The 25,076-nt window shown below is 39.4% G+C and overlaps 5 protein-coding genes across 6 annotated transcripts; all 5 read left to right on the forward strand.

Moving 5' to 3' along the window:
• The first annotated feature begins 2,044 nt into the window (after positions 1 to 2,044).
• LOC108143866 lies at positions 2,045 to 3,439 on the forward strand. The gene is made up of 3 exons (XM_017268435.2): positions 2,045 to 2,220; positions 2,334 to 2,466; positions 3,043 to 3,439. Exons 1-3 carry the CDS (start codon positions 2,136 to 2,138, stop codon positions 3,305 to 3,307), a joined length of 483 nt encoding a protein of 160 aa, XP_017123924.1. The 5' UTR covers positions 2,045 to 2,135; the 3' UTR covers positions 3,308 to 3,439.
• Positions 3,440 to 3,873: 434 nt separating this feature from the next.
• On the forward strand, positions 3,874 to 7,145 carry LOC108145025 (growth hormone-inducible transmembrane protein). The gene is made up of 6 exons (XM_017270210.1): positions 3,874 to 4,278; positions 4,344 to 4,455; positions 5,540 to 5,681; positions 5,755 to 6,091; positions 6,779 to 6,911; positions 6,973 to 7,145. The coding sequence occupies exons 1-6, from the start codon at positions 4,065 to 4,067 to the stop codon at positions 7,052 to 7,054; spliced, it is 1,020 nt and encodes a 339-aa protein (XP_017125699.1). The 5' UTR covers positions 3,874 to 4,064; the 3' UTR covers positions 7,055 to 7,145.
• A 567-nt stretch (positions 7,146 to 7,712) lies between these two features.
• Positions 7,713 to 10,135, forward strand: LOC108145019 (lanC-like protein 3 homolog). The gene is made up of 3 exons (XM_017270196.2): positions 7,713 to 7,904; positions 7,973 to 8,033; positions 8,191 to 10,135. Exon 3 carries the CDS (start codon positions 8,274 to 8,276, stop codon positions 9,531 to 9,533), a length of 1,260 nt encoding a protein of 419 aa, XP_017125685.1. The 5' UTR covers positions 7,713 to 7,904; positions 7,973 to 8,033; positions 8,191 to 8,273; the 3' UTR covers positions 9,534 to 10,135.
• Positions 10,136 to 12,538: 2,403 nt separating this feature from the next.
• On the forward strand, positions 12,539 to 19,579 carry LOC108144973 (apyrase). Of its 2 annotated transcripts, none has more exons than XM_017270133.2 (8): positions 12,539 to 12,807; positions 13,699 to 13,924; positions 14,463 to 14,660; positions 14,719 to 15,121; positions 18,067 to 18,224; positions 18,282 to 18,378; positions 19,039 to 19,396; positions 19,461 to 19,579. In XM_017270133.2, the coding sequence occupies exons 1-8, from the start codon at positions 12,686 to 12,688 to the stop codon at positions 19,558 to 19,560; spliced, it is 1,662 nt and encodes a 553-aa protein (XP_017125622.1). In that variant the 5' UTR covers positions 12,539 to 12,685; the 3' UTR covers positions 19,561 to 19,579. The 2 variants fall into 2 exon arrangements, with proteins under 2 accessions (XP_017125622.1, XP_017125615.1); XM_017270126.2 differs by lacking the exons at positions 18,067 to 18,224; positions 18,282 to 18,378; positions 19,039 to 19,396; positions 19,461 to 19,579 and adding exons at positions 16,016 to 16,173; positions 16,236 to 16,332; positions 16,786 to 17,140; positions 17,684 to 17,858 and having other exon boundaries at positions 12,558 to 12,807.
• Positions 19,580 to 20,202: 623 nt separating this feature from the next.
• On the forward strand, positions 20,203 to 24,427 carry LOC108144774 (heat shock protein 60A). The gene is made up of 3 exons (XM_017269887.2): positions 20,203 to 20,345; positions 21,922 to 23,292; positions 23,866 to 24,427. Exons 2-3 carry the CDS (start codon positions 21,922 to 21,924, stop codon positions 24,214 to 24,216), a joined length of 1,722 nt encoding a protein of 573 aa, XP_017125376.2. The 5' UTR covers positions 20,203 to 20,345; the 3' UTR covers positions 24,217 to 24,427.
• The last annotated feature ends 649 nt before the right edge of the window (positions 24,428 to 25,076 follow it).

The raw sequence follows: 25,076 nt of genomic DNA on the forward strand, positions 1-25,076 counted from the left end.
AATATTAAATTTCAGAGAAAAATGAGTATCTACATATATAAAATTTAATCAGGCGCATTTAATTATAATGACAACCTGCGAATATTTACTTCAAAATACAAAATAGGTCGAAAGCTTTTTGAATCAGCCAAAAGATCTTCATTTGTTTAAACTTGTTGAGCCAATAAATATGCAATATACCGAATTGCCAAGTATTTTAAACGCCAACAAAATATGCAACCTTTTTAAACACAAGTTTTTGCAAATGACGACTCACTCCGTCAAAGCTGGAACCTGTTTAAATTGGACCGAGAAAGGAATGGAATGTAAAGGGTTTCGTGACAGTCTCCGTTTCCGTTTCCGTTTCCGTTTCCGATTTGAAGTTCAAGTGGCGTGCTTACGGATTTTTCAGCCGGAAAAGATGTCCCACAGACATCCAAGATGCAATCGTGCGCGCATTTCTTTACAGAATTTCATCCGCGGTCGTCGAGGTCATCGAAATCGCTCTAATCGATTGAAAAATTCTAGAATTGATAAGACGACGCACTGATTAGCCACTTGGGATGAAATGAGGGCTTATCTCCCCCGGAGATTCTCAATGAATCCGCTTACCGGTTATGTGTTATACATTTAATTAGACAGCCGTCACAAGTGAATCAAATTGCCGTTTATTCGAAATCGGGAAAATCCCGGAAAAGTCTAATGAACTGTATGTTAAATGAATTTCAATCTGAGCACTGGCTTGTATAATGGATATTAACTTTATTAAAAACAAATTCAAACTGCTAATGATGATAACAAGTAACTCTTTTCTTTAAACAACTGTATGAGAACACAGTTTTTTCCCTGCGCTGGTAAAAATAATGTTTTTACTCAAACCGATAAGCTACCATCAAAATATACATAAGTAATATTAAAATTTGGCCATATTAATAAATTCGAACTAAAAGCACCTTGGGAATGCTTTATTTCTAGTTGTGAGTCATTCGTGCCCCAGTGCCCGACTGTCTGCATTATGGCTTTAATGGCATTGGATAATCGGCCGGAGCCAGCGGTGGAGCGATCCAAATCAAAACATAAACAAATTCTTAAAATTGAACTTTAAAATGCCAAAGCATGTAGAAATTTACAGCAGCGGTCGAATTAATAAAACCCTTTTAGGTTATTATTTATCAGCAATTAAATCATATCCGTATAATTCCATTAAATTTGTCTATATTTTTTTTTTAATTGTTGAAGACTAAAAATTTAAAATATAATTACAAATTATTCTTAACTAAAAAAATTAATTTTAATAATAAAGTTAAACATTTTCATTGAAAAAATAATATTTTTTCAATTGGAGCTATTTTTCTGAACACAGCTGTTCATGGGGGATATAAGTATTCAGGCTGATAGACAATAGGTCAGACGTCCATTCGTACTTCACACACACACACACACACACACTCACTGTGGGCCTATATTTGTTTCTTTTTGCATATTGCTATGAATCGTTGTTGTTGTTATTTTCTTAATTACCGCGAGGCGATAAGCACAGCATTGTAAAGTGCGTTTCATAGGTGTAAGCCCTATTATAATTTTAATATTATTAAAAAATTCTAAGTATTTACTGATAACATGAATGGTACTAAAAAAAACCAATGAACTTAATTTTTGAATGACTACCACTTTCTTGAAAGACATTTAAATTAATAGGATTTTTTTTATTAAAAATTAAATGAAACTAAGTAGATATACCTAAGTATATTGATGTAATTCTTCTTTTTTTTCGCATTTCTCACAGAAGGAAATGGCGATTTGAAAACACTTTAAAAAGTATTTAATTGTATGCCCCAAAAATCACGTCAATTTATTTCAGTTTGTAGATAAAAAAAAAATCTGAATGATCGTATAAATATCTATGAAACGCACTGTTAGTGGGCCAGTACGCATAAACATTCAGCAGATTCGAGTAAAAATTGTTACATTTATTGTAGAGAAAGCGCGCAAATGTCGTAAGTGTGTGATTTCATACAAATAAACACTGTACAATGTGTTTTTTAATATAAAAATGAAGAAAGATTAACTGCACGGACCTCAGTTGTGCGCCAAACTTTGCAAACGTCGGGCTACTTTTTTCTGCCGATCTGTTAATATATCGAAAATCCTCCAAAATGGAGTCACTCAACAAAGTGAAATATATAGTCCTGCTGACGTCATTGATCATTGCGGGAAGCCAAGCGGCATTGCCCTATCGCCGTAAGAAATGACTATTCTATTTTAGGACTAGTTTTTTAAATACATAATACATAATTTTACATTGACATTCATTTGTGGTTGCTGGAATAATGGTTGCTTTTCCCTTTGGCCAGCATATGTGTACGATCAGCAGTTCTGCATGGACACGCTGACGGGGCGGCAGCTTTACATAGGCGAGGTCTTCACGCGACAGGGCCAGTGCGTCCGTGTCCAGTGCCTGGAATCGCAGCAACTCTGGGAGGACAGGTGAGTTGAAAACATATCCTGCGAGTCAGAAAGCCACAAATTTAAATGTAAACCATTTTTGTAATGTTTTCGACGGGCCATACATACATATATCTTTGTCAAGAAAAGTCTGGACATAAATATATGACAAATGCCTAGAATTTTTTTTTTTAATTAATGAGATTTTGGGTTTTTACCAAAGGTTGTATTTTTATAGCCGGTAAGGATGTATTTAAAAAGTCAGACATCAATATATGACAAATGCCCAGTTCTTTTTTTTCAAAATAAGTGTTTTTAGGGTATTAAACCAAAGAATGTATCCGGTAAAAGGAGTTTATTTTTGACCCTATAAAGGTTTGTACTTTACTTTACTTTGTAAATCTGTGAATTTTGTTGCCACCGCAAATGGAAAAAATTCCTTTTTCTGTAGAAGCTGCAGTTTAACAGGTGTAGATTTATATCCTTAAAAATAAAGGTTGCGATAATTAGAGTGAATTTGGTATGATCGTTAAAAATAACCATAATTATTTGTGATTGATATGTTGTATCCCACAAAATTTAAAAAACATAGCATAAATGTTTTTCTACTACTCCCAGTTGCCAGGTGCCGAATCTGACTGAGGGTGATTGCCGACCAGTTGCGCCCCCGGGATCGAGTACGGAATATCCCCGCTGCTGCCCACTGTACGAGTGCAAGAGCTACGAGTCGTATGCCGGGGGAACCATGGAGAAGACCAACACATACGATCACTACGGAGCGCCGCGGGACTCCCGTATCACCGAGATGATAGTGATCGGACAGCGATCACCGGGTCCGTCGGAGCAGATTCCCGCAGCACCTGTGAAAAAATATCAGGTGTGAAAAGTGCCACGGAAATACCACTTAATGCCCACTGTGCTTCGCCTTGGTGTTGTGATTGTGTGAGCTTAGTTAGATTTAATACAGCTGTAATAGCTATGTTGGATGAATAAAACGAAAATTATTACAGAATAACCACTTATTAAGTATTTTTATTAAATAATAATAAATAATTTAAATTTTTGATTTTATTGAAATCAGGGTAACCATAACTCTTATTTTGACATTACATAACCGAATCGAGATTTAATAAGTCAACTACGATTTTACAATAAAATTTCTTCTGTAAAAAATTTTTAAACTGAAATGTGAAGTTTAAAACAATGTTTTTGGTGAATAGATATTTTTTAAGCGATTAAGCTCAGAACTGAGTTTTTTAAGGAAATAAAATCTACAATTTTTAAATTGTCGAAAATAGCGTATAAATATAGTATTTATTATGAATGAGAATTTGATAGCATGAATAGCATTTGAACTCAGCGCCCTATCGTTGCCCCTGTCGATTGTTGACAGCACTTATCGATATATTGCGTCACTCATCGATACTTTTTTCCCCGCACGCCAGCTGTCATCACTAAAACCGAATTGCTAGAAATTGCTACGAAACAACAAAGTATAAAAACGCATTAGCGGGAAACAGGCACAGTTATTTGGATAACACACAAAGGAAACAAGTAGAACAGCCCAAAATTCAAGCTAAATAGATAATCAGCCGAGGAGAATCAGTTGAAGTGCAACCGAATTTCATCACAACACCAGAATGTTGCTGCGTCTGGCACTTTCCGCCGCCCGTCCCGCCGGGAGCCTCAAAATCCTGGCCCAATCTCCGGCCCAGCTGCTCCGGCCCAATCCCAATCTCTCCGTGGTGCGCACCTACGCGCGCGGCCCAGTTCGCACCCGTGCTCCCGTGGAGCAGCAGCAGCTGAGGACTCCTTCGCTCAAGGAGAAGCTGATGGGACCACCGAGTGCCAATGGTAAGGTTATAGGTTGTCCGTTCTTGTGTAACCAATTCTAATCCCTCGCTGTCCGGATGTTTCAGCCTACTCCATGGGCAAGGGCGCTGCCGCCGGAGCAGCCGCCGTGGGACTGGGCGCCCTCTGCTACTACGGCGTGGGATTGGGCAAACACACCAGCATCGCCGACAATGCCATGTGAGTGGGTCTTGCATATGCAATGTTAACAGGCACCAGACCAAATAATAGTGCATATATTCAAGATGATGTCTTTCGAACCATTTTCATGAAATACCACAAAGCCTCAGATGCCGCAGTTTAAGTGGTAAAGATTTCATCCTATGGAAATATGTACATCTACATAGATGTGTTCTTTTAAAATATGATCATTTGCATGTCTTGCATGTACAGTGTCATAAAACATACATTCATGATAAAACTTTGTTTATGAAATACTACCAACATAATTCGAAACCATAGCTTTCATCAACTTTGGTCTATATGTATATGCACTCAAAACTTTACAAATTTTTTAATTTAATTTTTGTTAAGTCAATATGTTTTGCAAATCATTAGAAAGTTGGTTGATAAATGTTAACTTTAAATTTGTTATGGCTATTTATTTTTTTAATCTGCTATCCAATTTATTTGATAATTTCTTGAAATAGCTGTTTGTATCTGATACTAGACACATAAAATGTTGTTATATTGACAATTAATATTAACAGTTAACTGAAATAGTTTCCATTTCAGTCAAAACGTTGTTATATAAGCTCTTTATTTGATGTACATTGATATCTGTTTACTTTTCAAAATGCCTGAATTTAATTAAACCAAATTTTGAGGTCTTGCTAAAATTAATAGCGCTACCTAGATTCTAAATTGTCATAAAAAAATTGATTAAAATGATTAATTTATGGCATAAATACTATTTTCTCAAAACGATTTAGCTGCGTATTAAACAAAAGGATTATTAGATTTAGGTCTGTCGTAGTTTATACTTAAGAAGATAACATTTTTTGTAACTTTATACTTTATATTTACACTTTATATACACAACTTGGTCAACTGCAATCTTTGATCATTGTTAATCTTTCAATATGTCTAAATCCCAGCTTGTAAAACTGCAAAGCTTTTTGACTTTTTCGGTAATGCCATAAGCAGTATCTTAATTCACAAAAATAACTATAAATGTTAATTTATGGTATTCGCTTTTGTTTATGAAGAACAAGAAATCCATTTAAATTGTAAAAATGTCAAACTTACCATTTCCATCTTGCAGCATGTGGCCGCAGTATGTGAGGGATCGCATCCAGAGCACCTATGCCTTTTTCGGCGGCTCCTGCGTCCTGACCGCAGCCGCTGCTGCGGCCGTCTTCCGTTCGCACCGCCTGCTGGAGCTGGCCTCTCGTGGCGGCATTGTGGTGAGTCTCTCAAAACATCCTGTACATTCCACACCGGACACAACAGAACATAACGCAACCTTAACCCGAATAGGCGACCATTGCTTCGCTGGCGCTGGTCATCGGCAGCGGGGCGGTGGCCCGCTCCATTGAGTACCAGCCGGGCCTGGGGGCCAAACACCTCGCGTGGGCGGTGCACTGCGCCATCCTGGGCGCCGTTATCGCACCCCTCTGCTTCGTGGGCGGACCAATTCTCACGCGCGCCGCCCTCTACACGGGTGGCATTGTCGGTGGCCTGTCCACGATCGCCGCGTGTGCCCCCAGCGATAAGTTCCTGTTCATGGGCGGTCCACTGGCCATCGGCCTGGGCGTCGTCTTTGCCTCCTCGCTGGCCTCCATGTGGCTGCCGCCCACCACGGCGTTGGGCGCCGGTAAGTCTACAAATTAGTCGATAAATAAGCGAATTTCTAGTAGGGGTTTACCACCATTTTTGATTTCAAAATTTTGTTAACTAAAATGGGATGCCTCTTTTGGATGCTTAACTAACTTAAAGTACAATTTTTAACATTTCCTGTCGATATTTTTGAAAACTGACTCAAGAAATATTTTAAAACAATTTGTATATTTTTTAGGGACCTAAAAATAAGAATTTTTTTAAATTTACACATTTGTAATGATCCTAGAAAAGAATGCGTTACACCAAAATCATTTTTTTTGTGTCTAAACAATGCATACAAATAACAATGCAATGGTAAATCATTTTCTATATTCTTTAATGCAAATAAAGATTGATGAGTCATTTAAAAAAAAACAAAATTAAACACAAAAATAATGATTATTCAAGATTTTTATTTTATTGGACAAAGTAAAATTCAATTGTACTTCACTTCTGTTTTGTTAGATTTATCAAAATCGTTTCATAGCCTTGTAAAGAGATCACTTAGCTAGTAGCAAAGAATTCATATTAAAGACCAATTTTAAATTAAAATGCTTATAAAATATGTTATTTTAGATGATATATTGATAGTATAAAATAGCTTTTATAGCTTAAAATGTATAAAAATCTGCCAATTTTGGCTTTGCAAGTGGTGGTAACCCCTTAAACTTACTTTCCGCAGGTCTGGCCTCCATGTCCTTGTACGGTGGTCTCGTCCTGTTCAGCGGATTCCTGCTCTACGACACCCAGCGGATGGTGCGACGTGCTGAAGTTCATCCCCAGTATAGCTACACTCCCTTCGATCCCATCAACGCGTAAGTTAATAACTCGTTTTTGCCATGCTGAAATCCATTTAAATGTGCCAATTTCTTTCAGCTCAATGTCGATATATATGGACGTGCTGAACATATTCATCCGCATCGTCACTATTCTGAGTGGTGGTCAGCGCAGGAAGTGAGCACTGAACGATAACATGTGATGCAAGCATATATTGTATATTTATACTGTTGTTAAAATAAACCGACCGAGTTGATAAGCAGCATGTAAAACCTTGTGTTTTTCTAGCCAAATTTGTATTATGTTGGGCTAAACAAAGCTGGATTTTTGATTTTATTTGAAGTCCTATAAAATCATATATTCTGACTCTTCAGATTGAAAATAAAGACAAATTATTACAAAGCATATTTTTGTATATTATTTTTAAAGATAGTTTTGAATCAACCTTATTTGGAAAACACCTTTTCATGTAAATATATATATATATATTTTCATATAAATCCAAGTAAGGGGTATTTTAGTTTAATAAACAGTCCTTAAATATTGTACTTGGTTCTTAAATAAGACAAATATCATATATTTTCAAAAGTTGCCAGGTGTGAAAATGTCTTTTTCGTAATTATTGAGCTTTTAACCGATATTTACCATTATTAGAGCTGGAAAAGCTGTTATCGATAGCTGAAAGATAACATAGATAATAAGATACTAGTTAATAATTATTTTTAACTTGTTCATATGATAATTTGGCAAACTATTTTCTAATATTTAAACTTCGATGGCAGAAGAAATTTGTAACTGCGATTCATCGATAACATATCGATATTTCATGCAGCTTTTTTTTTTTGACAGGACCAAGCATATAAAATGCCAGGAATTATTTAAATTTTTCAAGTTGAGCAGCTTGGCAGTTGTAAATCAGTTGTCCAAGTTTTCCGCAATCCAAGTGGCTGTGAGGAAAGTGTCGCACCAATTGACCAAATCTAAACACTTGACAAACATTCTCCTGCCTTGAAAACACAGCTCACATTTTGGTAATAAATAATAATACAATATAACGAAAATAGTGCAAGTAGTTTATACAATATTGGTTAATTTTCAGGTTCAATTGATTGCCAGGAGGTATTCAAATAAATCTCGATTGCCGTTTCCACCTGAGACAGGTGAGTTTTCCTATGGGGATGTGTTGCAGGAGAATGAGGAGGAGGAGGTGGAGGTGGTGGCCAGACACATGGCCGCGCCCTTAAAGCCGGCAAATCGATTTCTTTATAACTCACTTTAAAACACAATAGATTAATCAACATTACTTACCCAAAACAGCTGCCATTGGAAGTCCAGCGCGAGGGGAACAGAAGCAGACAGGTCAACTGATTAGCAGGGCCAATCCTGGCCAGAAAACCGACATGGAGCGTCGCTACCTGAAGAATCCCTTTGCCGATTTCGCCGGCGGGGAGAACACACCGTTTGCCAGCGACGAGGAGCATCTGAAGAACCTGATCTGCACCTATGTGGACGCCATTCTGGAGCACTGTCATCCGAACAGCGATGAGGAGGACAACCGTGGCGATCTGTATGTGGGCAATGCGGGCATAGCCTTCATGTTCTGGAAGCTGAACAGCTGTGAGCAGACGCGCGATCTCTATCCGGCCCTGGAGCATGCGGCCGCCTTCATTCGGAACGCCAAGTCGAATGCCAAGCGGTACAAGAAGCGCTCTGCCGAACGCTACTCCTTTCTGTGCGGCAATGCCGGGATCTATGCCGTCTCTGCGGCCATCTCACAGGCGGTCAAGGACACCGAGGAGCTGTCCAACGATCTGGCCAACTTCAAGTCGGGCATCCCGTCCAGCAAGGAGTTCATGCACACCAAATACGGCTGCGACGAGGTGCTGGTGGGCCGGGCTGGCTATCTATCCGGTTGCTATTGGCTGAACGATGTGCTGCCCGAGAAGAAGATCACCGACGACGACCTGGTCTCCATTTGCCAACTGATCGTGACCAGCGGGCGGGAGTACAGCAAGCTGAACAATTCGCCATGCCCGCTGATGTACCAGTACCACGGTACGGAGTATCTGGGCGCCGCACACGGACTGTGTGCCATCCTGCACATGCTGTTGGACAGCCCCTGGTTCCGCACCATACCCATTTCGGCACCGGCTGCCGAGCTGCGTGACATTAAGCGCTCCATTGACTTCTTCCTGGAGCTGCAGGACGAGGATGGTAACTTTCCGGTGGCACTGGAGGATCTGCGCTCGGGACGGGACAAGCGCCTGGTGCACTGGTGCCATGGGGCACCCGGCGCCGTCTATGTGCTGGCCAAGGCCTATCTGATCTTCAAGGAGGATAAGTACCTGGTCTCGCTGCGCCGCTGTGCGGACCTGGTCTGGAAGAAGGGATTCCTGCGCAAGGGTCCGGGCATCTGTCACGGCGTGGCCGGCAATGGCTACGTCTTCCTGCTCCTCTTTCGGCTGACCAACGAGATGAAGTACCTGTACAGGGCGCACAAGTTCATGGAGCTGCTCACCGATGCGGAGTTCAAGTTGCGAGCCAGGACACCAGATCGTCCGCACAGTTTGTATGAGGGCGTGGCCGGCACTGTCTGCTTTCTGGTGGATCTCCTTGAGCCGGAGCAGGCATACTTCCCATTCATGGACGTATTTCACTAGGTGACAAGGACCAACACACACACACCCACACACACACACACCCACACAATGCTCAACAGCAGCAGCACCACCATGCGACTTTCAAATCAGGGAGAGTTACTCATCATTTCTAGTCACTTGTTTGCCGATTCTTCATTGTTGCCTTTGCATTAACGTTGGAGTGGAGGATGCTAGATGCTAGTTACTAGTGCTTAGCAGCTAGATCCAGTTGAAGTCCGATACCGCATGCAGGATTGTTTTTAGCCATTCTCATATCAAAATTCTCTGTGCTTTACGCTAAGCAATTAACTTAATACATTGATACTTATATACACAGACATATTACATATACATTATATTTATATACAATTTATATTATATATATATATATATACATATATTAATATATATATATATATATATATACATACTTGCGCTGACATCTATATACAGACAAAAACATAATACTTAAAATGCATAGTGTGCTTTATACCTACGAGTAATCCACGAAGAGCTCCAAATCTATTGTCAATGAGAATCAAATAAATCATTGTGCTATTTTATACAGATATGTACAATCCTGTGGCCACGTTCGATGGTTATACGGGTGAATACCCCAGAAACAAGGCTTTTATTTCATCCCTCTCGAGTTGACAGCTGTATGATGGATTGGGAATTCCATGGGGGAACTGCCATTGAAAGCAGAGAAATTATAGATGAAAAAAGGCACTTTCACTGATTAAAAAACTCAAATATTCACCTCATTGAAACGTAATACTTTTAACGTTTCAATGAATTCTTTATTTTGTATACGTTCTTTACTTAGTTTTCATAAAGATGAGATAATAAATGGAACCTTGAATTTTATTTAATAAAATAAGCAAACATCGGTTACATCCACTAAATTATATTTTCATTGTCTTAATTATCTATAAAGTAATTACCTAGAGTTTTAGTATTTATATATAAATATATATATTTACACTGGACAATATTTATTTTGATGGCATACAATAATTATATTAATAGTAATTTAGAAATGCTTTGGTTGTACATAGATAACATTTAAATATTATAAAATTAACGAAACAAAAACTTATATGACTATCACTACGATGGCCTTAAATATTGATGCAATTTTATATACATATTCTTATTTTATCATTTGTTCCGTTTAGTTATAGCTATTTGCTGGCTTATACAATTGTCAAAATAACTATTTAGAAACCTCATTTTGTGCAAATCAATAAAATTTCGTTGTTCATTTCACATTTTTTAATCGTGGCAAACCGCAAAACAGAATTATCTGTCATATCTGAAGTGCCTTGGCTATAGCCCAAGAACTGATTAAAATCTGGTTTATCAGCGCCTAACTCACCTGATATGATTCTATATCTATATCTTACTTCCATCTTTGATTAGCGACCTTTCAATGGGCTGTGCTGATTGCTTGATGGGTTTTCAAGTGAACCAACTCACCGATCGGTGAGACATAACTTTGGCCTTAAGTAATCCCTTGGCAATACTCATAATCTAAATGTAACCTTGAATCTTGAGTGCGTATAATGGGATTGGAAAAATCCAAAGGGGGGTGGAGTAGATACTATGATTATGGGATTGAAGTGGCGATAGAGGATATTGTGGCCATATAGCCCAAATCATATACCTAGATAGCGCAAGGATAAATGGGTTTCGTCTGCCGCTTAATTTGTTTTTGTGGTTAACCATCAGGTGTAATAAACCAAATCGGTCAGCGACTATATCTATATGGCTGAGCCAGAGCCAGAGCCATGAGGTGCCTCCGTCCAGGTCCCACGTTCATATATTTTGTGTGTGCCAGAACGTAATAAAAACACGCGGTTCGGATGCAGCTGGAGGATTAGGAGGAGGTTGGGGGCTCATGGCCCACTTGAACCCGTAAGTGGCAAGCATGTGTAACATGTGTCAGTGAGTGAGTATCACCGGAGTAGCACCCTCCGTATCCGTTTCCTCGTATCTCGGCCATACGGCTTATCGGCGATCAATGAGTGCATATCATTAAGTGCCCCATACACTGTACGTAGTTTATTCAACTTTGGGAGAAGTAAATGTGGAATAAACCTTGTTTCTAAAAATAATTTAAAAATTAAGTACTGCAACGCAGAGAAAAATCTGGTAAATTCAAATATTTTCACTTTGAATTAAAAAAAATATTTAAGCTTCAATTTAATTATTGGAAATTATTGGGTGTAGCTATAATAATTTCAAGCTAATTGCAAACTGTTTTGCACAATTTATGACTATAAATTAGCCAAAGCTCATATTTTAAAGTTTTAAAATTAGAGGTTCGCACACTTACAATGTGTAAGTGAAATAAATTAAAGCTTTTTCTATTTTTATTTACATGATGAAATCGTTACTCTGCATATTTTGACTATTTTGTAAATTGTTTGTTAAGCAAAGACAACATGACGTATGAGTAATATACATACAAGCCTTTCAATAGAATTCATTTATGTGATTACTGATCTCAATAAATATAGATACTGAGATTTAAGTTTTAATAAAATGTATTAATATATTTAAATATTAATTTTAAATTGCAATATTTTTTTAAACTGACTAAAAAGTTTTAAAGCAACAATATTTTACTCAAAAAGGCAATACATATTTACTTTCCAAAGCAAAAAGATTTGAAATATTTATAATTTATATTAAATTAAGAAAACAAAAAAGACAAAGTTTTAGAATTATACTTTTAAAGTGTGTTCATTGCATTGATTATTGTAATATATCATTTCTTCGTTGCATGAAAAATATTTGAAAATCTAATTTGGAACAATTATAGCATTAATTAGTCCTTAAATTTTTTTTGGAAACACTTCTCGAATCAATGGGCCGTATCCGGCGAATGCAGGCCGAGAATGAAGTACATTTTCGGCTTATCAGAGAGAGGGGCACCGTACCGTTGGCCAGATCTCCGATCTCAGGGCCCGAAATCGAAATCTAAAGCGAAACCCACACCGAAACCCATTCAGAATTCGCAGGCGTCGCATTGCTGGCGTTTTTGGCCATTCAGTTGCCTTATCGACGGCCATCGGGCTGGGTGTACTTACACCTGAATATACTTTTCATTGTTTTTTTTTTTGTCGCCCCCCCCCCGGTGAATATTAATTCGAAGTGCGGTTGGAGAAATGGCAGCCCGAATCGTTTGCTTGTTGTTGGCCGTGATTTTGGTGACGGTGGCACCTTTGGAGGCTGCCAAAAAGGAGGGCTTCCCCGTGTCCATCATTCACATTAACGACCTGCACGCTAGGTAAGGCGAAAAACCCCCGTAGCCTGAGCAACTACACAGAAGAACATTTTTTGTCTTTTTTGTTTTTTTTTTTATTAATCAAACAAAAACACCTCTAAGCGAGAAAATAAGTCGTGACGATCGCACCTTCAACATATAAAATAACTGATATCAAATTTTGTGACAAAAAATGAATAAGCATTCGACTAAATAAATATAATTTTCAATGTTTCCTTTCGGACCGCTTCATCCAGGTATTTTGCCTACACAGGAATTTTTTTATGTCAGCGTGACGAATGGGAATAAAATTTAAACTGTGTTAAAAAAGTGGACTATTTCACCAACCCAAGCCCCTTCTCCTCAACCAATCAATACTCCTAAATTAATATTAATATTATCGGGCCATCACAGCAAATTTTCAAATCTGCGGCTTTATAATAGTTGTCTTGGTGCCTTTCGTCACTACATGTTCTGTCGTCCATAGAGATATTGTTTTATTTAGAATCTGTCCTCCAATGGGATAAACACTAAATTTGAAGTAAGAAATAATACTCGACTTGATGAAATTCCGTATTAATTTGGTGTCTTACTGTGATACCCTTACGTAATAAAAACTTTACGTTGTTCAAAAATACAAGTGATACACGTTTGTTGTCCTCTGAGAATCTGAGAATTGTTACTTTCAATTTTTCACTGTGTAATCAAATTGAATCGAAACGGTTTATGGTCAAGACTGGGCCGTAAACCATGGCGTATCAGGCCCACATATTGATTCCGATTCCGATTTCGATCCTGATAACGATACATGGGCCACGAGGCCACACGAGCCCACTCCAGAGTTAATCCCCGCTTGCGATTTCTTTGATTCTCGATTGCCAACATGATCATGATCATGATCATCATTATCCGCAGGTTCGAGGCCACCGACACGTCAGGCGGAACGTGCGACGAGGGTGAGGAGTGCATCGGCGGATACCCGCGAACCGTTCACACCGTGAGGCGACTGCTCCGGGAGCAGGCGGAGCTCAATCCCATCTACATCAATGCTGGCGACAGCTTCCAGGGCACCCTCTGGTACAACATCGGTCGGTGGAACGTTACCCAACAGCTCCTGAACCTCCTGCCCGCCGACGCCATGGTAGGTGCTCCTCTTAGTCACCATGGCATAGTTTAAATATCAAATATTCTGAATATTAATTCAAAAGTTATTTCAATTAACATTAAAGTATATAATATCATATATATTATTTAATATTCAATTATTACAAATTATGTGGTACAAATTTGCTGCTATTTGTTTAAAATGCCTTAAATTAAGCAAATGAGTCATCCTGAATTTTAGAGACACGTAATTGAATTGACTTCAAGTAGAATGACTCGGTTAAGCTGATAATAAGCATTATTTTTATGATACTATTTATAAACAGATCGACCAAACAAACAGGTGCTGTGACATTGAATTCCCAACCTGAAAATGAAAAACATTGGATTTTGTGTAGCTTAATTTGTATTAGTTAATAAACATAATTTAATTGATTTTATATATAATGCAATGAAAAACAATATTTTCATCAACAATTTTTTGTTCATTCAATGCGCAATCTTGTGAGCAAATGTACTAAACTTATTCTTAACTTTGAGTCAGAACTAAGCAAATGTTTCGAAAACCATTTCAGACGCTGGGCAACCACGAATTCGACCACGGAGTGGAGGGCGTGGTGCCCTTCCTGGAGGCGGTGGACACCAACATGCTGGTGGCCAACATGGACTGCGCCCACGAGCCCACCATGGAGGGCAAGTACAACAAGTCGATGATCATCGAGCGGTCGGGTCGCAAGATTGGACTGATTGGCGTCATCCTGGAGACGACCTACGTGAGTAGAGATCCCTGAAAGCGGCACAATGACTTAACCATATGGTGCCCTCGACCAGGATCTGGCCAACACCGGCAAGGTGATCTTCCGCAACGAGAGCGACACCATCCGCGAGGAGGCACAACTGCTGAAGTCCCAGGGCGCCAACATAATCATCGTGGTCTCGCACTGCGGCTACGACGTGGACAAGGAGATCGCTGCCAATGCCGGCGACTGGATCGACGTCATCGTGGGCTCCCACTCGCACACCTTCCTCTACACGGGCACACCGCCGGGTCCGCACCGCCCCGTCGGCGACTACCCCACCGAGGTGGTCCACAGCTCCGGCCACCGCGTCCTCATCGTCCAGGCGTCCGCCTACGCCCGCTACGTGGGCAACCTGATCGTCTACTTCGACGACAACGGCGACGTGCTGGACTTCGAGGGCGACCCGCTCTACATGGACCACTCCGTGCCCGAAGGTCAGTACACAGAAAGAAATGGCAATGTTTCGAATCTATATTTTCATATCAAATCACAAAGGCAAAAAAGGTCATTCTCAAATAACACAATAGTCAAAAGATTAACAGAAAAATTGCAGTCCCTTTAATATTATTATTATTATTATATATTTTTTAACATTTACCCACATTTTAAGTATACCAAATTCAATAATATTAATACAATAAAATACAATAAAAATGTAATTTCTTAAACTACGTGATAAAAGTAATTTAAAAATACTGTTCAGTTAATTGCACCTTTTATTTTATAAATAATTATTAATTCACATTTTGAGCAAATCAAACTAAAAGTTCAAATTTATTATTTTTTAATCTAAAATTTCTGCGTGGGGTATTGTTTTGGCATAATCATTTGCTTAAAATTACTCAGCATTTCAAGTTGACACAATAATTTTTCACCAGTCACGCCCGATTAAGGCCAATAATAATAGTGCCTACAATTAACATACGTTTTCAAGTACATAAAAATAAGGCTATCAGTCAATAAATTTGTACCGAGGATTTTCCAATTTTATAGAACGAAAAATCTTATCCTTAACTGCTTTATAATTCTTAAGTGGTTATTATGCTGGCTTCTTTGTTTATGCGTTTGTGCCTATCTCAAATATATTTGTATTTAATTTTTTTTTTGTGTTTTATGTTTTTATTTGTTTACTTATGAGCTTGTTTTTTTTCTGTGTTATCCAAGTGAATGGCAAGGAGTGTACTTATAATATATAATACATATAATATGTTGTGATTATCGTTGTTTGTTTATTTATGTTGTTTAAAACCAAGCTTTTTAAACGTGTTTTATGTGAAAGTCCTTCGACAAAATTGTTTTACTGGAGTGTCTTGTGTGTTTGTGCGCAGATGAGGAGGTGCTGGAGGCCATGCAGCCGTGGAAGTTGATAATCGACGAAAAGGGCAAGGTGGTAGTGGGCAGCACGAAGGTGGACCTTACAAAGGACGACTGTGCCGCTGGAGAGTGTAACCTGGGCAACTACTTCTGCGACGCCATGGTGCACGCTGTGAGTTGGAATCCCTGCTCTAAAATTAGTTATAAGACAACACTTTACATCCCTTGTTTTAGTTTGTGGGAATGGCTCCATATGACCAGAAGGCCTGGACAAATGTCTCCGCCGGACTCATGAACATCGGAGGACTTCGCGTGCCGCTCCTAAGAGGCAGTGAGTGCAATAATAAATTATATTAAATTTTTTAGGCAGACACTTTTCCTTTTTTAGTTGATTTACAAGTCAAATCTTAAAGTAACAATCCAAATTTCTATTCATCTAAATTTTCAGTAACTTAAGCATTTATATATACAACATTCTTATGGATTAACTAGTTTTTTATATAAATTCCAAAATGTATAGTGCAATGGCAAAATGCTTAAAAAATTGTTTGGTTTTCAAGCTAAATTTTAATTAAAGACTAGTTTTGAGCCATTTACTTTTCAACTATACTGAGTTTTTTTATAATAAATAAAATAAAATATCCTTCAAAATGGTTAATTTTGACCACAAAAAAATATTCGACATTTTTTCATTAACAAGACTAGATTTCTAAGGATCAGCACTAAACGATGTAAACTGAAATGTAATCGGTTTTAATCACACCAATTTGCATACCTTCCACAGACCTCACCTATGCCCACATAGTCAGCATGTCGCCATTCGAGAACACGCTAGTGGCCTACAATCTGGCGGGCAGCAAAATAGTGGAGGCGATGGAGTGGGCCGTTGGCAAGGTGGACCTGGAGAACGGGGTCTCCGGATCGTACATCAATCTGCAGTTCTCGGGCATTCGGGTGAAGTACGATTACACCAAGCCAATCGGATCGCGAGTCGTCTCCGTGGCGATGCGTTGTGCGGACTGCGAGGTGCCCAAGTACGAGCCACTGGTATCCAACAAACTATATCGCCTCGTCTCGCCCAACTTCCTGCAGGCGGGCGGCGATGGATTCACCATGCTCGCCGAGGGCACAGACCTAGAGTACGTACAACCCAACTAATCTCAAGATCGTATGAGACCTAAAAATGTATTGCTTTAAATTCAAATATTCGACACTGGTTAAACAAAATGTGGTAAATCAAGCTCAAATATCAGCTTTTGCGGTTTAAAGTTATTTTAAATATGGAAAAATCCAAACCAAAAAAATTAAACCTTAATTTGACTATTCTTTGGATATCTAAAAATATATTTATATTTAATATATTATATTAAACCTTAATTAATTCATGTATTCGTTTTTAATCATTGAATTCATTTAAAACAAATAGGACCCAAATTTAAATCTAACATATTTTAGATTCATTAATAAATATTGTTATATATATAGTCTTACAATTTGCTATGCATTCGATTTAATATTATTATTAATTTATTTAATTAACTTAAATTTACTTTATGAAATTAACAAATTGGATTCAATATCCAGATATTTATTTTCATAATTTTCACAATTATATTCCTAGAAATTTCGATAGTTAAAAAAAAAAAAAGGTAATTCCACTTATTGTTATGTTTTGCTTGCAGGTGGGGAGTCACTGACTTGGATGCCCTGATCTCGTATGGCCAACACACCAATCCCATCTATCATGGTCGCGAGGGACGCATCACTGTGCTTAACTGATCACGGAATTCAAAATAGCTTTGTTCTGCCAATTTGTTGCATTTGTCCCCCAATAAACTTTCCACAAAAATTTGAAAACTTTCTTTTCTTTGGGTACACTAAGTTAATGTTACTAAAAAGATATTAATTACTTTATAATTATATTTTAGGAATTGGGTTCCCATGAATTTGGTTCTTGAAATCTGATTGAGTTGGTTATTGACATGATCTCGAGTCGGCCAAACTCTAAATTGAAAATTAAATTACATTTTACAAAATATTGCTTTAATCCTAATATTCTTCAAAGATGAAGACGTTCTGCGGGCTATGGTGCCGTGGCAAGATGTGATGGAGCCCCTAGCCAATCGAGTCGTGGGTCAGAGTAGGGTCTTCCTGGAGCAGAGCACCTGCAACCGTGGAGAGTGCAATCTGGGGAACTTCTTCACCGATGCCACTCTACATGCGGTAAGTGGGGATAGTTTGTGCGTATTTGTTAAACTAAATCCCCGCGAAAATCCCCAGTTCATCAAAGATGCATCGTACATTGATGGTAACTGGAGTAACGTGACCATGGCCCTGACATCGCCGGGAACCTTCCGAGTGCCCATTCCTGCTGGCAGTGAGTTTGAGCTACTTAAGTCTTTAAAGATATGTATATCATTAGTTTATGAATGGGAATCGATACTTGGTTAATAATCGCTGTTCGCATAGTAAAAGGAAAACGAGAAGAAAAGGTTTTCGACCATAAGAGTATTTAATATGAATATTAAAGGCTCTCGTTTCAACACATATCTTATGGAAATTATTTCATTAGCTGCCTGAATATAGACATTCGCGGAAATCCAAATTAAGTATTGATAATCAATTCAAAATTAAAAATAGGCTTTATAATTTCTACATTTCTAAATAATTATTAAGAGTGGGAGATTATTGGAAAATTTTGTAAGTAAAGTTAAAATATTTTTATAGAAGTATACTTTTTTAAAACTTCTATATTCTGTGATTAAAGGATTTAATTTGTAATTTTAGTTGTTTGAAGCTTATTTTCATTGCCCATCCTAGAGCTTCCATATGTTCAATTATATATATACTACCACTTACATTCAATTTTTCTTATTCCTTTTATCTTGCTGATATATGAGCTAATCAAATCATACAGAAGAATTCTGTACTTTAAACATACATATGTAATTGTAAAAGTTCATGTTACGATTAAACATAAGTTTAGAATTAATTTTTTTTAAATGTTATTAATTAATTTATTTATTCCTTACCACAGACATTACCTACAAGCAGTTGTTTGCCATGTGCCCTTGGCAGAATCGATTGATTGCCCTAACTCTTCGCGGAGAGCACATTCTGGAGCTGCTGGAAAACGGTGTGGCGTCCATGAATGCCAGCTCGCCTTCGCCATGGTCCTCCCGATTTATGCAGGTTTCCGGACTTCGAATCATCTTCGATCTCAGGGCCAGCGTTGGTCAGCGCGTCTCCAGTGTCCGAGTTCGCTGCTCCAAGTGCCAGGTGCCCGGCTACGTGCCACTCGATCTGAAGGAGAAGTACCGCGTGGTGGTCATGGACTACCTGGCGAGTGGCAAGAACGGCTTCAGTGTAATCAGCGACAATGCCGAGGATCTTGAGTAACTATTACACTTAAAGTACAATGGAATTTAAGCCCTGATTAACGAACTCACTTGTTTTCAGAGTGGGTCCTTTTGATTTGGACGCCTTAATGGACTACATGAGCGCAGTGGGACCGATTACCACTGGAATCGAGCATAGGATTCAGATTGTCAATACGTAACTTTGGTTCACCAATGTCCGTTGTTTCAGCAGTGTAAATGTGTAATATATTAAGGGGTATGGTATTAGCTAGCTTTTAATTAAAGCCATTACCATGTTTTTATTTTTAGGAAAACAATTGTTTTTTCCAAATAAAATCAAATTAATAAATAATTACTAAATATAATTTGTTTTAATGCAAGTAATGATAGCTGATAATTTATTTAACATTTTTCTTAATCGCCGTCGAAAAACCCCTACATCTAAAGGGAAAGCCCCTAATTTAAATTCAAACTATGGTGACTAAAGTGTGACCGTTCATGGACAGGCTCAAATTCCGTTCAATTATAATATATACCGAATGTACTAAGACGCCTATTGTTCCTTAATTGTTCTAAAACAATCGATAGTCACTTCATAGTTCGAAATTCAACATCGTCGTTTTTGTAATGGCAATGTTAAACCTTCGTTTACTAACAGAAATCTTAAGTCGTAATTTTCCGAACATAAATGTAAGGGCACTCTGTAAGGAAAACTATTATTTAACATTTCTGTTAGGAAATCGATGATGAGAGGTGGGGAACATCAATGTAACCGATGATTTGAAACATCGATGACTCGATTGTGGCATCGAAGTTTCTATCGACGTTCCCCCATCTCTACTGGCCATCTCTAAGTCACATTAAGGTTAGGATTGTGCGCACATTTCGAAGCGAGTGAAGTGAGCTTGTTGTTTTACATCAAATAGAATCGGAAGCATTCGTTTAACTGTCTTGTTAATATTTCGCAGTACCAGTTTAATTCACAGTAAGTTTTAATTGACTTCCAGCGCCTGCATATTTCCCGTTTTCCCACCTGCGGTTTAAGTTTGTGTGTGGGGTGTGTGCGTTTGTGTGTTTGGCGATTATATAAGAGGGGACAATCTGGCAGATAGCCGGCAAACCGTGTTTCCAGAAAGTTCTACTCATTGATTAATGGAAAGAGGATGATTTCTTCATCCTATTAACTTGTTAAATCTTAATTTCTCGTAATCACCTTAATGCACACACACAAACGCACTCTGGAAAGTAAAGTAAAAGTCCAATAGGAAAGCGCACATGTTTTCCACTGCTTGCCGGCAATCGAAAGCAATTTCACATTTATCAGGGGCATTGCATGTGCTGCCCTTCTCGGGAAAACTTCCCCTCGCCTTGGCCCATCTTGGGATTATTGAATAACAGTCCCTCCGATTTGGGTGTATCTATTTTTCCCTCGGCTGGTTACATAAATCGTTTCTTCTGGAATGCTCGGTGTTGAGATGCCTTTGTTGTTGCCACCGTCGTTCGTTCCAGCGGGAACTGGAAGGGGGCCTGGCCGGTACAGAGGAACCTCGTTGATAAAAAAATAAAGATGATTAGATCTCTAGAAAACAGTTTATAGAACATTAATTTTAATTTATTTATATTTCATAGCGCGACAAGTGAGTACTCAAGTACATTGAGTAAAACTAAATTTCATTTTATAAAACAAGATGTTTTGTTGTTATCTTGTAGTCTAGAAAAGTTCTTTCTTTTTTTATTTAAACAAAACTGCTTAAAAATTGGAAACATTTATTACATGAAAAATTTCATCATTATATCAGATAATTAAGCAGTTATGTATGTTCCCATGTTTACAATACCATTACTTGTATGTGCACGTTTTTTTTTGTTTTAAAGTTAAGTAATGTGTTTACACATATTAACCAAATTTAAGTGTGTGAATTTTGAATTTTGGAATATATAAACCTTTGAGTATGTAAATTTTAACTAAACTTATGTAATTTCCATAATTTTTTCTTTCTAAATTTATCTGTTTTAAAATATTTTCAATAGAACTTGCTTTAGTTAATCAATAATTTTTTAATAATATTTTTAAGAATACAAGTCTAAATGATTTATAAATTATTAAAAAAAAAAATTAGCTAACTCATTTCAAATTTCAAATAGTTTATGTAACTTTGTATAATTTTTATGAACAATTCAGTCTTTACAGCATTGCCAAGCTATTTTTAAACTAAATAGTAGCAGTTGAAATAATTGTCAAATATTTGAGAGCATTACAGCTAGCATTTTGGTAGAAGCAAGTACAATCCGTGTGTAAAACATCGATTTTTCCAAAAAGATTTTTACTTATTTTTTTCAAAAATTTTCCATTTAACAAAGACGAAGAGAATTTAGTTTCGTACTTTGACCCACTTAAAGCGCTTCCCTTGCTTATCAACTATCAACTGAAAAGGTACGGGGTAAACAAGACAAAGACACCAAATCTTTGCGGAACTCTTGGTCGGAGCACGTGCTCCGTGTCGGCCCACGATCCCAATCTGTTGAACCTGACTAATCCCTAATTTGCTTCTTACCCGCAGATGTTCCGTTTGCCTGTTTCGCTTGCTCGCACCTCCATCAGCCGCCAGCTGGCCATGCGCGGCTATGCCAAGGACGTGCGATTCGGTGCCGAGGTGCGCGCCATGATGCTGCAGGGCGTCGATGTGCTGGCCGATGCGGTGGCCGTGACCATGGGTCCCAAGGGCCGCAACGTGATCATCGAGCAGTCGTGGGGCTCGCCCAAGATCACCAAGGACGGCGTGACGGTGGCCAAGTCCATTGAGCTGAAGGACAAGTTCCAGAACATTGGCGCCAAGCTGGTCCAAGATGTGGCCAACAATACGAACGAGGAGGCTGGCGACGGCACCACCACCGCCACCGTTCTGGCGCGCGCCATTGCCAAGGAGGGCTTCGAGAAGATCTCGAAGGGCGCCAATCCCGTCGAGATTCGTCGCGGCGTCATGTTGGCCGTGGAGACGGTGAAGGACAACCTAAAGGCCATGTCGCGCACGGTGAAGACACCCGAGGAGATCGCCCAGGTGGCCACCATCTCGGCCAACGGCGATCTGGCCATCGGCAATCTGATCAGCGAGGCCATGAAGAAGGTGGGACGCGATGGCGTCATCACCGTCAAGGACGGCAAGACCCTCAACGACGAGCTGGAGGTGATCGAGGGCATGAAGTTCGATCGCGGCTACATCTCGCCCTACTTCATCAACTCGTCCAAGGGCGCCAAGGTGGAGTTCCAGGACGCCCTGCTCCTGCTGTCCGAGAAGAAGATCTCTTCGGTGCAGAGCATCATTCCCGCCCTGGAGCTGGCCAATGCGCAGCGCAAGCCGCTGGTAATCATTGCCGAGGACATCGATGGCGAGGCCCTCAGCACCCTGGTGGTGAACCGCCTGAAGATCGGCCTGCAGGTGGCCGCCGTGAAGGCTCCCGGATTCGGGGACAACCGCAAGAGCACCCTCACCGACATGGCCATCGCCTCCGGCGGCATTGTCTTCGGCGATGATGCCGATCTCGTTAAGCTGGAGGACGTGAAGGTCAGCGATTTGGGACAAGTGGGCGAGGTGGTGATCACCAAGGATGACACACTGCTGCTGAAGGGCAAGGGCAAGAAGGAGGATGTGCTGCGTCGCGCCACCCAGATCAAGGATCAGATCGAGGACACCACCTCGGAGTACGAGAAGGAGAAGCTGCAGGAGCGCTTGGCCCGTCTGGCCTCGGGCGTGGCCCTGCTCCGCGTCGGCGGCTCCAGCGAGGTGGAGGTCAACGAGAAGAAGGACCGCGTCCACGATGCTCTGAACGCCACCCGTGCCGCCGTCGAAGAGGGAATCGTTCCCGGAGGCGGCACCGCTCTGCTGCGCTGCATCGAGAAGCTGGACTCCGTGAAGACCTCCAACGAGGATCAGGTGAGAATCATTTTTTTTCCCCCACCTCCCCCTTTTTATACCTTTGCAGAGGGTATTATAATTTCAGTAAGAATTTAGCAACGACCCAATAAAGTATAAGTATATATCCTTGATCAGCATCACTGGGATATAGTTTGTCAGTCCTTCCGTCCGTAACGAAAGCATATAGCTCCCATAGGAACAATCGGGAAAAATAAATGAAAAATACTATATCTGTTCTTTTAAAATTTTTTTTTCTGTACTTCGAGTTATATTATTAGTTTAATATTTGCGAATTCCGATATAAATTACATTAAAATCGCCCGAAAAAAGCTCCCCTGGAAACAAAATATATATAAAAAAAACAAAATTATTTTCAACATTCGTAGTAATGGTTTTAAATTTCAGAATTACGCTTTTAATCTTATTAAAACCGAAAAACGATATCATAAATGAGCTTTTTAAGCATATACTCATATAATTCGAAATTGAAATATTTCAATGAGTATTTTAGTTTTGAATATAGCTGCAAGGGGGTATATAGTCTTTTTTCTTGATTAAACTATATTTTATTACAACTCGAATCGCCCACAGAACCTCGGCGTGGAGATTGTGCGTCGTGCGCTGCGCATGCCCTGCATGACGATCGCCAAGAATGCCGGCGTGGATGGCGCCATGGTGGTGGCCAAGGTGGAGACCCAGACCGGCGACTACGGCTACGATGCGCTGAAGGGCGAGTACGGCAACCTGATTGAGAAGGGCATCATCGACCCGACCAAGGTGGTGCGCACCGCCATCACCGACGCCTCCGGCGTGGCCTCGCTGCTGACCACCGCCGAGGCTGTGGTGACCGAGATCCCCAAGGAGGACGGAGCTCCTGGCATGCCCGGCATGGGTGGCATGGGCGGCATGGGAGGCATGGGCGGCATGGGTGGCATGATGTAAGCCAGCCAAAGCCCCAGCCCCATGAGACTTTGAAGCCAGCGTACTGTTTAAGTCATGATGCGGAGCACGGCGGCGCAGAGGAGGTCCAGCGAACGGAGCCCCAGTTGAGGCGAGACCCACCAATATCTCTTACATCGGTGCATCCAGAGCCAGGTTCACACTACACACTACACACCCACCACCACCAGCAGCACCTCTGTTTTGAGTCACATACACCACACACTCTAATCCTCTGATGAAATATGGTTTTGCTTCGCATTTATACTTTGGCAAATAGCAAACATGCCACACACAACAACAACAACAACACATAAACATAAACATCGGTCTGGATGTGAGCTCGCCGAGACTCCTGCGTTCGCTCCGCCCCGCGCCCCCGCTTCCATTATGTTCTACGTTTTTTTAACTATTCCTTAACTCTATTTTTTTTACATGTTATATATGTAAAGATACCGTTAGTTGTAAAATATAAAATAAAACAGAAGTTAAATTGAGGAAAAACACGCTATTTCTTTTCTTATGGCAGACTGAAATGTGGAATATAATATATAGCAATAAGTCCTGATCCTGATTCTGTATGCTGGTTAGATCGAAAAAACCTTTTCAATTCTCCTATGGCAGGTTGAATATTGGATATATATATATATATATATAAATATGTCCTGATCTTGATTCTGATATTTAATATATAATATCTCCTGATTCTGAGTCTTTATGCTGGTTAGAAATATCTCTAGATTCCTATTTTAACTGAAAAAATAGGTTTTAATTTTACTTTAAATAATGCCGCACACTCAAACAAAAACGTGAAATTTATAAGTTTATAACAAAAAAAATCAAAATACTTAATAAATGTTAAT

The sequence above is a fragment of the Drosophila elegans genome, unplaced genomic scaffold (genome assembly GCF_018152505.1).
Source record: "Drosophila elegans isolate 14027-0461.03 unplaced genomic scaffold, ASM1815250v1 contig_149, whole genome shotgun sequence".
NCBI lineage: Eukaryota > Metazoa > Arthropoda > Insecta > Diptera > Drosophilidae > Drosophila > Drosophila elegans.